General features: G+C 40.9%; 1 protein-coding gene across 1 annotated transcript in view; it reads left to right on the top strand.

The window, feature by feature from the left end:
• The first annotated feature begins 9,444 nt into the window (after positions 1-9,444).
• abcg2d (ATP binding cassette subfamily G member 2 (JR blood group)) overlaps positions 9,445-16,093 on the top strand; it is a 29,275-nt gene continuing 22,626 nt past the window's right edge. The window contains exon 1 of the mRNA XM_062996395.1: positions 9,445-9,677. Within this exon, the coding sequence (XP_062852465.1) occupies positions 9,445-9,677 (233 nt within the window). The remainder of the gene's footprint in view (positions 9,678-16,093) is intronic.

The raw sequence follows: 16,093 nt of genomic DNA on the forward strand, positions 1-16,093 counted from the left end.
GAAACTATATCACGCCACTGCCCCACCTTTTTACACTCCTCCCCTGTGTTTCCCCTCACACCGTATCTCACTGGCTGTTCGACATAGCACTCATTGCCAGTTGGACGACTCAGATCCAGATATTTGACATGCTAGATATCTCTCGGATCGAGTTGTTGGATAGTTCACACATAGCGATTTAGAGCCAAGTTTCGATCGCTGAGCGAACGCCAAGTTGCTCCCAAGCCGGCAAATCTAGCGCCGATTAGTCACCGAGCAAAAATCAGGGCAAAAATCGTGTAGTGTGAACTAGCCATTATTACCTGCTCCCACAGAAACCCCTGACCACATCCCCCAGTTCCCCTTCAAATAACCTATTTGTAACAGTCCCAGGGTTTGCTAATAGGGTTTTCCTGCTGACTTTTTTACCACACCTTTTAACTGTCAAAATGTCACCAAAATCCACAATTCTGGGTGGATGGCTGAAGCCTCAGTGTTACTCGGTTGAACCGTACCCGTTGCGACCCTCGACAGAAAAATACAGTTGATGAAATTAAATTAAAATGTCTATTGTTTAGCATTCTGTTTTCACAGTCTGGAGCTTTTACTGTCCAGAAGAGAGCGCTGTGAGAGAGTGAATCAGATCAGATGATAGATAATGGAACAGGTTCGGTCACAATCGTGAACATGAACATCAGCAACTTCTGATCTTAGTGTTATATAAAGAGAAAGTTACAATATGTGAAATATGTTCATCTGTTTTAGAGTGTAACATAGACTTTAAACTGGATTATAAAAGAGCGTTTAGTCTTACAAAGCTTTATATGATCATCTGCAAATATCCAAACTGTTTAAAAATAAATACTACAGTAAAAGCTGATTTTACAGGATTTTTACTATACAAGCTAAAAAATGTAAAATTGTTTAGTAAGAAACTTCTTTGTTAAGAAACTGATTATCTAATCTCAGAATTTTCCACCTCGGGTCAAACCGTGATTGTACAATGGCATATTAGGGCCACTGTAAAAAATATTTGTACGTTTCAATTTCGAGATTAAAGTCGAAATATTATGAGAATAAAGTCGAAATATTATGAGAATAAAGTCAAAATTATTTCGAAATTAAAGTCGTAAGAGTGAGCAGCCGTCGTAGGCTTGTCAGTTCAGAGAAGCGCGGGTCTCAGTACCTGGATCGGCATGCATGCGCCGAGGGCAGCTTATAATGAGCGTTATTGTGGTTATCCAGTCACCTGCGATTATTTTTGGGTCGTTGTACGCTTCCATCCACATGACATGATGATTATACGTACATGTCAATGCAATCATTTATAGTGATGCCATACGGCTTTAGTTTATCATACGAGTCCATCCATAAGGCTCGGCTGAAGTACTGGCGACGACACAGACGTCGAGCGCACCGGTGGCGCACGTTCTTCTAAATAAACCCAGTTTATTGCAAAGCCGTTTTAGCGTCCTTATACTAATAACAACTTGGTGCTGATGTGCAGGAGATCGAGGATTTCTTTATTTGTGAAACTAATATGAAAGTATAACAAATCATGAACGTCCCTCATTTTAACACTAGGAGGTTGCTATGGCCATAATATTTCCACTTTAATCTCGACATCATTTTGACTTTAATGTCGTAATTATTTTGTCTTTAATCTCAAAATCGAAACTTAAAAACATATTTTTCTTTAAAGTGGCCCTAATACGCCACTAAATAAATGAGAATTTAATTGACAATTTTAGTTTCTTGGTACTTTTTACCTATACTTATTACATTTCAGAGGGATATAAACTTTCACACACAACATTTACTAATAATAAACAGTGTCACTTAAAACAGGTAGTTCCTTAACCTTGTACAGCCCCCTACTCCTTAAGATAAAGCTGTTTCCTTCAGTACCCTCCTTTAGCTCTGCTGAGGTGATGGTTGTCATGGTGACGAGATCGCGATACCAGGTTACGTGTGACGCAAGCACGTAAGTGCGAGCCCTCCCGGAACCCATTCAGATTGTATTGCAGCGCCTGCAGTTCGAAAAAAAGAGCCTTAATATGAGAGTCTATGAGAGCAATCCGGGGCGATTTTCAATCAGACTGAAATCACCCAAAAGGGGTGGTACTGTACGAAACACAACTCGGTGCTGATTGGACTACAATATTCAGAGGCAAGACAGACTGTCCAGAACAGTCACAGCTGTGATAGAAACATTTCTTCCCTTTTGCCCTTTGGTGGTGCGTCGCCCGATCGCCCTAAGGAACTACTGTAGCTGCCCCATGTGTAAATGTCGACTTCAGCTGTGAATGGTGTATAGTGGCACTATGAGCACCTTTGTTTGCATGTGTAAGTGTGTGTATCATATACATGCAGAGCCAAAGGAGGGTACTGAAGGAAACAGCTTTATTTTAAGATGTAGGGGCTGTACAAGGTTCAGGAACTACCTTTTTTGGGTGACACTGTTTATTAGTAAAAAATGTTGTGGGTGAAAGTTTGCATCCTCTGAAATGTGGTAGGTAGAAGTAAAAAGTTCTAAGTACATACTACATTTAAGTACAAATACAGTAACAAAGCTCTCTGTTGTTGTCTCGTGTTGTATAACTGCTTGTCTGAGTGTTATGAAATGAACAGGGCACGTCATCGTACCTCCATGTGATCTTTATTTACACTTCAACCACCATTATGTTTACGTAAGGCTAAAATCACACCAAGAGCACGCAAACATGCATACAAAGATCTAAGAGCTTTCTAACACTCAACGATCAACGTTCTTGATCTGTCATTATTCGGTAACAAAGTGGAGTAAAGGAGAGAATTACTGGTTTTAAGATATTTAAATCCTGTTTCTCTACATTGTATTTGATGCCATTATTTAACAGACTTCTCTGGAGAACATTTGAGTCACACGTTATAATCAGACTTCTGACAACTGAATTATAATTGGAAGTTAAGTAATTCGAATAATTCTTAATTTTAATAAAGTCCTTGGACTTGATTATAATATTATGTTTTGACATTATGTAAAATGTCAGCAGAAATAAATAAAATAAACAAATAAAATTATGATAATTATTTAAGGCAGGGCGTGATAATTGTACTGGAGCACCAATCTTCCAAAAGATCTTGCCTCAGTTGGTGGTTTGTTGAAGGTGGTAAAGCATGTTGTCCAACACATTGAGTTCAAAACGTTCAAAGACACTCAAGTCAGTTGAGATCTCATGACTTTAAAGGCAAAAGTATATAATTCCCATCTTTTTTTTTTCTTACATTTTGTTTAGGCATTTTCTCCCCTTTTTCACCCGACTTTTAGTGCGTCCAATTGCCCGATTGTGACATGCTTCCTCTCCACCAATGCCGATCCCTGCTCTGATTGAGGAGAATGAAGCTAACCCACACCCCCTCCAACACGTGGGCAGCAGCCGTATGCATTTTGTCACCCACACCAGACGAGATCAGCTGTGGATCAGCACTGTGTATGGAGAGACACACCCTGACAGCACTTTTTTCCCGTCTCTGTGCAGGCGCCATCAATCAGCCAGCAGAGGTCATAATTGCATTTGTTATGAGATAGTCCCAATCTGGCTTTATTATCCCACCCCTGTCTGAACAACAGGCCAATCGTTGTTCATGTGGCCGCTCAGCCTTAGCCAGCAGGCAGAGCTGAAACTCGATACGATGTAATCGAGATCCCAGTTCTGGTGTTCAGTGTGTGTTTTTACCGCTGCGCCACCTGAGCGGCATTTCCATCATGTTTAACTTTATCAAACCATTAAATGACCCCTCTTGCTCTGTGTATAGAAGAATTGCCATTGTAAATTAGACCTTTACCTCGAATAGTACCGTTCCATTATATTGATTAGGTGATCAGTTAAATTAACTTTGTATTTTGACTCTCCCCCAAACTCATAACAGAACAACCAGACCTTATTGTAGGGATACGAAATACAGTAGTATCCTCCTGAAACCCAGAAGAAAAAAGATATTTAGATTTTTTTTGATAAATTAAGTATTGTGGTTGAATGAATAGTACAAAATGTATTTTTCAACAATGTTATTAAATGTTCTACTGTTTTATCATCTGTCCTTTGTAGTGGACATCAGGTCTTGTTTGATCAAAAAATAATACTGTATTATTATTGTATTTTTTTTTTTATAGATTTCAATTAAAATCTCAGAGTGGAACTGAGTCCTTTAAACTGCATTTACTTAAATTGTCACCTAAAGATCACATGACACAGCATTTACAGCATCACACATGGTAAAACAGGAAGCTGCTTTTTGTCTTTGAAACACACAAAAACATTTAATTTAAAGTTACATTTAATACATTTGACAAATGTTTTTCCTTTGATTCCTGCTCTCCTGCATGATGATGCATGTACTGCATTCAGCATTTTTGGAAAATGCAGAGCCCCATATTTTTTGACATTGTCAATGGGCTGTTGTTTAACAGGCCTCCTTTTCTCCCAGCTCTACAGTCTGGTCCTCCTCTTCCTCATCTCCTGACAGCTCTACATCTGCATAATAGATATAGGCTAAAACAGGAGGTGGTAAGTCCTACTGTCCGCTACAAAGGACATTGAATAAATGTTGTGTTTTGAAAGGGTTAAAATGCCGCTCAGGTGGTGCAGTGGTAAAACACATGCTGAAAACCAGAGCTGGGATCTCGAATAAATCGTATCGAATCTCAGCTCTGCCTGCTGGCTGGGCTGAGCAACCACATGAACAACGATTGGCCTGTTGTTCAGATAGAGGTGGGATATTAAGCCGTATAGGGACTCTCTCATAACTAATGCAGTTACGACCTCTGCTGGCTGATTGATGGCGCCTGCACAGAGACGGAGAAAGGAGTGCTCTCAGGGTGTGTCTCTCCATACACAGTGCTGATCCGCATTGCACTCGTCAAAGTGTAGGTGACAAAATGCATACGGCTGCTGCCCACGTGTCGGAGGGGGCGTGGGTTAGCTTCGTTCTCCTTAATCAGAGCAGGGATCGGCATTGGTGGAGAGGAAGCATGACGCAATCGGGCAATTAGACGTGTTAAAGTCTGGGAGAAAAAGGGAGAAAATACATAAACAACAACAACAATGAAAAAGAAAAGGTTAAAATTACTGGACATTTCTGAAATCTTTCTAAATCGAAGTTAGGACTTTCATATTGATGAAACAATTCGATTTTTAGCAGCATAAACATAATATCAGCAAAAAAAAATGTGGAATATGAGATTGTAGCCACTTTGAAAAGAAAGTTCATGAGCTATGTTTGCCAAACCCCCACAAATGTGACATTTCTAAAAAGCCCAGGATGTACTCTATACAGAACAGTAGTACTCAATTGGATTGCATAAATGGTGCTTGAGTTAGAAATCTTAGACACATGTCCACCACAGAGGACAAAAATGAATTGCTGGGTCTCAGGAGGGTAAGGTACATTACTCTTGGTGTACAGAAAACATGCCAGACAACAAATAATAGCCATAAAATAAAAGCACAAATAAAAGCGTTTGCCACCAGTAAATGATGTGAACTGCTTAACTTCACCACGTGGTATCATCTGTTTGGAAGCATCTGCACCTTTTATGTAATTTCACTCAATGCATTCTGTTTTTCTTCTTTCTTTAATTCACCTCCCATTTTTACATCATTTATATTCTTGTGTGGACAATATAATACACTATTTTGCCAAAAGTATGTGGACATCTAACTATGAGCTTGTTGGACATCCTATATCAAAACCATGGAGTCCCTTTCTTCCTCTATGTCAATATAACAGCCTCAACTCTGCCTCAAAATCATGTGTAAAGTCAGCATTCCAATGCATCCTAAAGATGTTGGGTGTGCTCTGGTTTCGTGCAATGTGGAGGTAAATCAAGTTCTTCCACACCACTTAAAAAAAACATGAGGCATTGTTGTGCTGAAAGAGAAAATGGTATTGCCTGAACTGCTGACACAAAGTCGGAAGCGTATAATTCTGTGAACTGTCACTGATGTAGTCTTTTGACAGCAGCCCAGAGACATTATATTAGAGACAGGACCCCCACAGGACCCCCAAAGAGCAGGTATTATTTAGTTGGTGGATCATTCTCAGCACAGCAGTGACACTGACATGGTGGTGGTGTGTTAGTGTGTGCTGTGCTGGTATGAGTAGATCAGACACAGCAGCGCTGCTGGAGTTTTTAAATACTGCAGTGCTGAGAATGATCCACCACCTAAATAATACCTGCTCTGTGGTGGTCCTGTGGGGGTCCTGACCATTGAAGAAAAGCATGAAAGGGGGCTAACAAAGCATGCAGAGAAACAGATGGACTACAGTCAGTAATTGTAAAACTACAAAGTTTTGCAGGGTGAAAATAGACCCCCAGTAATGTCTTATTCTGATGGAGTTCATCTTTTTCTGCTATCTATATTTTTAAATACAGTTCATAAATGTGTGTAGTTCTGAATATTTCCATTTTTTGCTTGATTGTTTTTGCATGACTGTTAAAATATGGTTTAACTTTAAGAAGTGCTTTAGATAAAGTAATATTACTTTCTTCCTACCTTCCTTTTTAGTTCTTTCATAACTCACCTGCAACAAAAGGTAATTTCCGAACAATCCAGACTGTCACTTATTCTGATGCCAATCAATGCTGTAAGATCTGGTGCTGCATATCTCTCATGCTATCAGGTTGACTCATTTTATTTTATAAACTGGGATGCTGGTGCTGCTCCATTTGCATTCTCTCCTCCCACTGCACATTATTTAACCCTGATGCCCGTATTTAAGTGCGTCTGTTCTTGCTGCTGGAGGAACCAGCTGTACTGTACAACAGCCTTGAGAAGCAAGCTGGATTTACCACGTTTTTAAAGGTTACGAGGAGAACACGTGAAGCAAGGTGAGCATGCTTCTGTCTTTTTATTTAGATTTAGGTTTGTATAGATTATTTGAAAATGTGTAAAATGCATAATTTTATGTATATATTGAACAGATGGTGCTAGTTTTATGTAAGTAAATGTGTGTTTTGTATTTAATGTGTTAAAACTGTGAGGGACTATGCACCCAAGATTTTTACTCACCTTTCACACCTGTGTTAATGTGACGTGACAATAAAAGTGAAATGAAATGAAATTTTAATAAAAAATAATGAATAATTTAATAAAAAATACATTTATTTTTTGTACAAAATTAATACTGTGCATGCTTTTATTCCTGCTGTGGGGGGTTCAATAACGTTTTGTTTCTTATTTAATATTCTTAGATATGCTTAGTGCTTGCTTTTCTCTTGTCTACATTTACATTTTCAGCATTTGGCAGACACTTTTTCCCAAAGCGACTTACAGTACTGGGACAGTATATTGTCTAAGCAATTGAGAGTTAAGGGTCTTGCTCAAAGGCCCAACAGTGACATCCTGGCAGTGGAGGGGCTTGAACCAGTGGCCTTTTGATTACTAGTCCAGTTCCTTAACCACTAGGCTACAACTGCTCATCCCAATCTACAGGATGCTTATTGCAAATTCATGAGCTATCAGGAATCAGGAGGCTCTCTGACAACTAGGATTTTTTAATAATCATTTTATTAAAACATCATACAAATCTGAACTCCATCTGGTTTTATAATAAAAGATATTGCAACTAGATTTCAGGCAACAAGCAGCAATAATAATGAAGATGAAGGAGCTTTGTTAAGGTTTCAGAGTCACAAAATCATTTTAACATCCCTGTTGGTGCTCTTGGTGCTGGAATCCTCAACTAAAAAGTTCACGAGACCATCCGATCATCCTTGACAGGTGCACACTAAAAGATTTAACAACATGGTCTCAGACTCATTATAATAAATATACATAAGACCGAACCTAGAGTGGCATGGTGGCTCGGTACGTAGCACTGTCGTCTCACAGCAAGAAGGTCCTGGGTTCGATCCCCAGGTGGGGCGGTCTGGGTATTTTCTGTGCCCCTGTGTCTGCATGGGTTTCCTCCGGGAGCTCCGGTTTCCTCCCACAGTCCAAAAACATGCAGTCAGGTTAATTGCCCTATAAGTGAGTGTGTGTGTGTGTTCACCCTGCGATGGACTGGCGCCCCATCCAGGGTGTTACTGTGTGCCTCGCACTCATTGAAAAGCTGGGATAGGCTCCAGCGCCGCCCAAGCCCTGAGATGGAATGGCACCCTGTCCAGGCTATTCCTGCCTTGAGCCCAGTGTTGCATGGTTGACCCTGACTCGCAGCAACCCTGACCAGGATAAATCGGCGATGAAAATGAAATGAAGACAGAAGCTGTTAAATTGTTAAATTGTTGAAAGCAACAAACAACAAGTATTCTTCCTTCTTCCACAGCTGTTAGAGAAGAGTTGAAATAATGTTTATTTTATGAAGTAACACTTTTATAAGGTTGTACATTTCTCTTTATCTCTCACCATGTTGACACACTATGGTTAATATCTAACATAATAACAATAAATCATTTGGTTATGCAACTATCACTATAGAAACCTGTAGGTGTTGTACTATTGTTTCCTTTTAGTCTGCAGTACATAACTCCAGAACTGTTTTACCTAACTGTCCACCACATCTGTAACATATACACCGATCAGGCATAACATTAAAACCACCTCCTTACTTCTACACTCACTGGCCATTTTATCAGCTCCACTTACCATACAGGAGCACTTTGTAGTTCTACAATTACTGACTGTAGTCCATATATTTCTCTACATATCTTTTTAGCCTGCTTTTATCCTGTTCTTCAATGGTCAGGACCCCCACAGGAGCACTGGATCATTCTCAGCACTGCAGTGACACTGACATGGTGGTGGTGTGTTAGTGTGTGTTGTGCTGGTATGAGTGGATCAGACACAGCAGCGCTGCTGGAGTTTTAAAATAACGTGTCCACCCACTGTCCACTCTATTAGACACTCCTACCTAGTTGTTCCACCTTGTAGATGTAAAGTCAGAGACGATCGCTCATCTATTGCTGCTGTTTGAGTCGGTCATCTTCTAGACCTTCAACAGTGGTCACAGGACGCTGCCCACGGGGTGCTGTTGGCTGGATATATTTTTGGTTGGTGGACTATTCTCAGTCCAGCAGTGACAGTGAGGTGTTTAAAAACTCCAGCAGTGCTGCTGCATCTGATCCACTCATACCAGCACAACACACACTAACACACCACCACCATGTCAGTGTCACTGCAGTGCTGAGAATGATCCAACACCTAAATAATACCTGCTCTGTGGGGGTCCTGGGGGGGTCCTGGGCTAACAAAGCATGTAGAGAAACAGATGGACTACTGTCAGTAATTATAGAACTACAAAGTGCTTCTATATGGTAAGTGGAGCTGATAAAATGGACAGTGAGTGTAGAAACAAGGAGGTGGTTTTAATGTTATGGTTGTAGCTTAAATTTAGTTTTGTGTAAGAGCCCAGTAAACCAAAGACAGTAATGCAGAGCACCAATACTTACACATTTTCTTAATACATATTCATACAGAAAGAATGCCTGCAGCGCTGGAAGATCGGGAGAATCATATCAATATTCCTATAATTGAGGACCTGGAGCCAAATGTGAACCAAAATGGGACGCCTGGGCAAAAAATCATTACTAAAGACCCGGTCAAGCAACTGCATGGAGCTTCTGTCAGCTTCCACAACATCCAGTACAGTGTGAAGCTGAAAAGCGGACCCTGTAAGAGGAACGTCATTACCAAAAACATCCTGGTGAACCTCAAGTAAGTCTCTCTGTTTTTCCTGTTTGCCTGATGTTCATTAAAGTTTAAAAATAACGTATTTAGGCCGCTCAGGTGGTGCAGCGGTAAAACACACACTGGAACCAGAGCTGGGATCTCGAATACATCGTATCGAATCTCAGCTCTGCCTTGCCGGCTAAGGCTGAGTGGCCACATGAACAACGATTGGCCTGTTGTTCAGATATGGGCGGGACTAAGCCGGATGGGGTCTCTCTTTCATGACTGGTGCAATTACGACCTCTGCTGGCTAATTTATGGCGTCTGCACAGAGATGAGAAAAGAGTTCTGTCAGGGTGTGTCTCTCCGTACACCATGCTGAGCTGCACTCATCAAAGTGTAGGTGATAAGATGCATACGGCTGCTGCCCACGTGTCGGAGGGGGCGTGTGTTAGCTTCATTCTCCTCAATCAGAGCAGGGATCGGCATTGGTGGAGGGGAAGCATGACCCAATCGGGCAATTGGACGCCCTAAAAAGGGAGAAAAAGGGGAGAAAATGCATAAAGAAAATAAAAATAAAAAAAATTACGGATTTTAGCCACTCAGGTGGCACAGCGGTAAAACACGCTAGCACACCAGAGCTGACGATTTGAACTCGTCGGTTGGGCTGGATGGCTACATGAACAACGTTTAGCTCATAACGTTTAGTTCATACAGGTTAGGGAGCCTGATAGGGACCTCATAACTGATGCAATTATGACCTCTGCTGGCTGGTTGATGGCGCCTGCACAGAGTCGAGGAATAATGCTGATCAGGGTGTGTCTCTCCATACACAAAGCTGATCCGCATATGAACTCGCCTCAAGCAGGTGAAAAGATGCAGGTGAAAACAACCAGCACACGTGTCGAAGGGGGCGTGTGTCAGTTGCGGCGTATTGGTAGAGGGGAGGAGTAATGCAATCGGGACATAGATACGACTAGATTGGAAGGAAAAGTGAGAAAAATGCAAAATAAATAAATAAATAAATAACAAATTTAAAGTAAGGATACATTTTGATTGAAGTGTTCTTAAAATCTACAGTATATTTCTTAACAGTTTCTTGAATGGCTGATTTTTAATATATAGAGCAGAGGTTTCCAAAGACCATCTAATCAAATACAAAAGCCTCCATAAAAGTTGCAATTATAAGTAGAACATAATTTATTAGGATGGCTAATAAACACCTAAAGGATAAATAAGCTTATACTTTTTAGTTTTAGGTGTAAAAATTGGCATTACAAATTTCACCTCTGCTTAGGCACCAGTTACACTAGCCCACCACTGTGAAGACATGGGTTCCAGTCCCTGGTTTGGGTTCTACTGCTGCTACCTGGCTGGGTTGGTCACTCTAACATAACGTTTAGGTGCCCAGTCTCCACTGTTAACTGATAGATCAAAACCCCTACATGACAGCAAAGAATCTCCAAGAATGTTTAGATGGTTTAAGTAGTGATGCACTGTAAAATGCTATCATACACCAACATCTAAAGCACGCACGCAAAATAACATCTAAATAAGCCAGAGTCATCAAAAAGTGATCTAGACTCTGTGGTTTTCCTCCAAGTCTTCTGGTTTTCTCCAACAATCAGAGACATGCAGTCAGACCAATTGGAGCTAATACAAACACTAAGTGTGTTCGATCCCCAGGTGGGGTGGTCTGGGTCCAGTGGTAAAACAGACAGTGATGATAAATTATATTTGGCTACTTATTATACCTACCCTGGGGGGGGGGGGCACACAGTAACACCCTGGAGCACCAGTCCATCGCAGGGCAGACACATACACACACACACACACACATTCACCTGTAGGGCAATTCAGTGTCTCCAATTAACCCGACTGCATGTTTTTGGACTGTGGGAGGAAACCGGAGCTCCCAGAGGAAACCCACACAGACACGGGAAGAACATGCAAACTCCGTACAGAAAGGATCCAGACCGCCCCACCTGGGGACCGAACCCCGGCCCTTCTTGCTGTGAGGCAACTAACATTTTTTTCCATTTCCAAAAAAATAAATAAATAAATAAATAAATAAAACACACTTTGATTCTAACAGGTTTCAGCAGATTAGTGTTCTTCGACTGTTGTTTACTAAAACTTGAGAAATGAAATGTTTACTATGGAAGCACTTCTGTAAGTCGCTCTGGATAAGAGCGTCTGCTAAATGCAGAAAATGTAAATGTAAAATGTAAACGTATTAATTTGCTTCTGGGAGAAAATTACAACTCATAAATAGATCTAATTTAAATTACTTGTTGTTTTCAATGGATTAATTATGAATAAAACATGTTTAAAAATAAAAAAACTAACAATTTAGAATAAAGACAAATAATGTCTTTGAGAGACCTGATCTCAACCATTTCAAATCCAGGGTGACATTTTAACACTGTACACCACCACTTCCAATCAAACAAGGTAGGAATTGAATTATTCTGTGCTTTAACTTAAATCTGTTCACTTAACAAAGTAAGATTAGGATCAAGAAGCTTTATGTCATTTCAGCTAAATACAAGTACATATTGAAATGAAATAACGTTCCTCCAGGACCAGGACCAGGGTGCAACACAGAACTAAAGTGCAAACAACACAATATGCAATACAGAAAAAAACAGTACAATAAATACAAGGTACATTTTTAGACCTAAAAAAAAAAAAAAAACAGGACCAAAAGACAAGTTTTCTGTATCTCTACCTCATTGAGAAAGTCTGCTCTACCAGTTGCCAAGTAGTAACCAGAGTTGCGCCAGAGACTTGTTGACTAATAGGGAACATTAAAAAACTGCTGCAGAAATAACTTAAAACTTTTGGCCAGAACTATATGGCCAAAAGTATGTGGGGACGTGAGCTTGTTGGACATCCCACATTGTGTCTACCACAGCTGTAGCTCTTCTGTAAAGGCTTTTCACACTTGGCACTTTAATTATTACTTAATGGTGTAAATGGGCTTGAGGTCAGGGTTTTTTGCAGGTCACTGGAGTTCATCCACACCAAACTTGTTGAAATGTGTCTTTATAGAGCTTTTTGCATCAACAGTTTGGGAAAAGCTCTCCCAGTTTTAGCATGGTTGTGCCCCGTGGACAAAGTTTAATTTATATTTTTATATAACTAATTTTATACACCTGTTAGCAATAGGTGTGTCTGAAACACCTGAAGTCCACATACTTCTGTAGCATACAAGTGTACAGGAACAACAGTAAATACTCTGCTGATAATAGGATGATGATGATTGGAAATAAAGAAACAGGTATTATGGAACGAGGCTCAATTATGTTTCTCATGGACTCTTACTGAGTCAGAGTGCTTCGCGTGCTAAACTAAAATAGTACTCACGATAGAGAGCGTGACTTAGTGCTCATTAGATAAACAGATAATAGTGTGTAGTCAGTCCACACCTAAAAGAACCAGGTGAAAAGCTATCACTGCTCCTGTGTCCTGCAGGGGTTAGGTGAGTGCACCGTGCACGTTTCAAAGCATGAGCAAGACTTATCAAACTTCATTCCATCTAAGCATGACTCAGGCTTATTTAACACGCGACTCGCAGGCAGAGCGCACAACCACGCATTATTCATGCATTTTCTCTTCAGTAATAGTCAGGGTGCGAATTACACAGGAACACTTGTAACATTTTATTCATGTTTTATTTCATTATACCTACCTATATATATATATATATATATAGAGAGAATCGTACATGTTCCCTCCCACAGCACAAAGAGAAATTGTCCAGGATTGTGTTTGACATAAAACTTGAACTGATGAATCTTGTGTAACCAGTAACTACCTGTCCAGTCATAATGTAACCAAAGTGTGTAAAACATGATGTTAAAATCCTAACAAATAAATAAACAATATTTAACTCATTTTCCGCTTCATGCACTTTTCAGACGCTCCCTTAGTTTTTCAACGCATATGAATCTCACATTTAATGCCTAGTTCACACTACACGATTTTTGCCCTGATTTTCGCTCAGCGACTGGTCGGCGCTTGATTTGCCGGCTTGGGAGCAACTCGGCGTTTGCTCGGCGATCAAAACTTGGCTCTCAATCGCTATGTGTGAACTACTCAACTACTTGATCTGAGCGGCGACCGAAGCGAGATTTCTAGCATGTCAGATATCTGGATCTGAGTTGCCCGACTGTCAATGAGTGCTACAGTGTATCACAAAAGTGAGTACACCCCTCACATTTCTGCAGATATTTAAGTATATCTTTTCATGGGACAACACTGACAAAATGACACTTTCACACAATGAAAAGTAGTCTGTGTGCAGCTTATATAACAGTGTAAATTTATTCTTCCCTCAAAATAACTCAATATACAGCCATTAATGTCTAAACCACCGGCAACAAAAGTGAGTACACCCCTTAGTGAAAGTTCCTGAAGTGTCAATATTTTGTGTGGCCACCATTATTTTCCAGAACTGCCTTAACTCTCCTGGGCATGGAGTTTACCAGAGCTTCACAGGTTGCCACTGGAATGCTTTTCCACTCCTCCATGACGACATCACGGAGCTGGCGGATATTCGAGACTTTGCGCTCCTCCACCTTCCGCTTGAGGATGCCCCAAAGATGTTCTATTGGGTTTAGGTCTGGAGACATGCTTGGCCAGTCCATCACCTTTACCCTCAGCCTCTTCAATAAAGCAGTGGTCATCTTAGAGGTGTGTTTGGGGTCATTATCATGCTGGAACACTGCCCTGCGACCCAGTTTCCGGAGGGAGGGGATCATGCTCTGCTTCAGTATTTCACAGTACATATTGGAGTTCATGTGTCCCTCAATGAAATGTAACTCCCCAACACCTGCTGCACTCATGCAGCCCCAGACCATGGCATTCCCACCACCATGCTTGACTGTAGGCATGACACACTTTTCTTTGTACTCCTCACCTGATTGCCGCCACACATGCTTGAGACCATCTGAACCAAACAAATTAATCTTGGTCTCATCAGACCATAGGACATGGTTCCGGTAATCCATGTCCTTTGTTGACATGTCTTCAGCAAACTGTTTGCGGGCTTTCTTGTGTAGACACTTCAGAAAAGGCTTCCTTCTGGGGTGACAGCCATGCAGACCAATTTGATGTAGTGTGCGGCGTATGGTCTGAGCACTGACAGGCTGACCCCCCACCTTTTCAATCTCTGCAGCAATGCTGACCGCACTCCTGCACCTATCTTTCAAAGACAGCAGTTGGATGTGACGCTGAGCACGTGCACTCAGCTTCTTTGGACGACCAACGCGAGGTCTGTTCTGAGTGGACCCTGCTCTTTTAAAACGCTGGATGATCTTGGCCACTGTGCTGCAGCTCAGTTTCAGGGTGTTGGCAATCTTCTTGTAGCCTTGGCCATCTTCATGTAGCGCAACAATTCGTCTTTTAAGATCCTCAGAGAGTTCTTTGCCATGAGGTGCCATGTTGGAACTTTCAGTGACCAGTATGAGAGAGTGTGAGAGCTGTACTACTAAATTGAACACACCTGCTCCCTATGCACACCTGAGACCTAGTAACACTAACAAATCACATGACATTTTGGAGGGAAAATGACAAGCAGTGCTCAATTTGGACATTTAGGGGTGTAGTCTCTTAGGGGTGTACTCACTTTTGTTGCCGGTGGTTTAGACATTAATGGCTGTATATTGAGTTATTTTGAGGGAAGAATAAATTTACACTGTTATATAAGCTGCACACAGACTACTTTTCATTGTGTGAAAGTGTCATTTTGTCAGTGTTGTCCCATGAAAAGATATACTTAAATATCTGCAGAAATGTGAGGGGTGTACTCACTTTTGTGATACACTGTATATCGAACAGCCAATGAGAACGTAAGATACGGGGTGAGGGGAAACGCAGAGGAGGAGTGTAAACAGGTGGGACAGGTGCATAATATAGTTTATATCAGAATACATCGGCACACACAAGTTTTACAGTATTTCTGACCTTATCGTTCTCTACAAAACATAACACCAACGTTACATTGCAAAAAAATATTTATTAACCTCCAACTCACTATAGAACGATCCCTGCCCCTCAGATTCATTTATTTTTGCTCCTTGATTTTACGCTGCACATCAGCGCACAAACTTTGATCGCTCGCTACTTGTTGACGTGCATTTTTGGACGTGGTATCATTAAACCCCTCATCACTTTTCACGTTTTTGTGACAAAACGTAGTTTGGGAGACCAGAGAAGCTCGCCTGCGATTCCAGTTGGTGATAGATGGTGTAGTGTAAAACCCCCTATCACCGATCGTGTAGTGTGAAATACACACCGACTTGAAAGACTCCCGGTTACAAGAGATCCAGTTGTGTAGTGTGAACTGTACAGCGACCTGACGACTAGGAAAGTCGTGTAGTGTGAAGTTGGCATAAGTAGTGTTAAGTAAGAACTTTTTGAAACTTAATTGTACTGCAGTCAGTCCATGCAATTTT

The sequence above is a fragment of the Trichomycterus rosablanca genome, chromosome 5, assembly GCF_030014385.1.
Source record: "Trichomycterus rosablanca isolate fTriRos1 chromosome 5, fTriRos1.hap1, whole genome shotgun sequence".
NCBI lineage: Eukaryota > Metazoa > Chordata > Actinopteri > Siluriformes > Trichomycteridae > Trichomycterus > Trichomycterus rosablanca.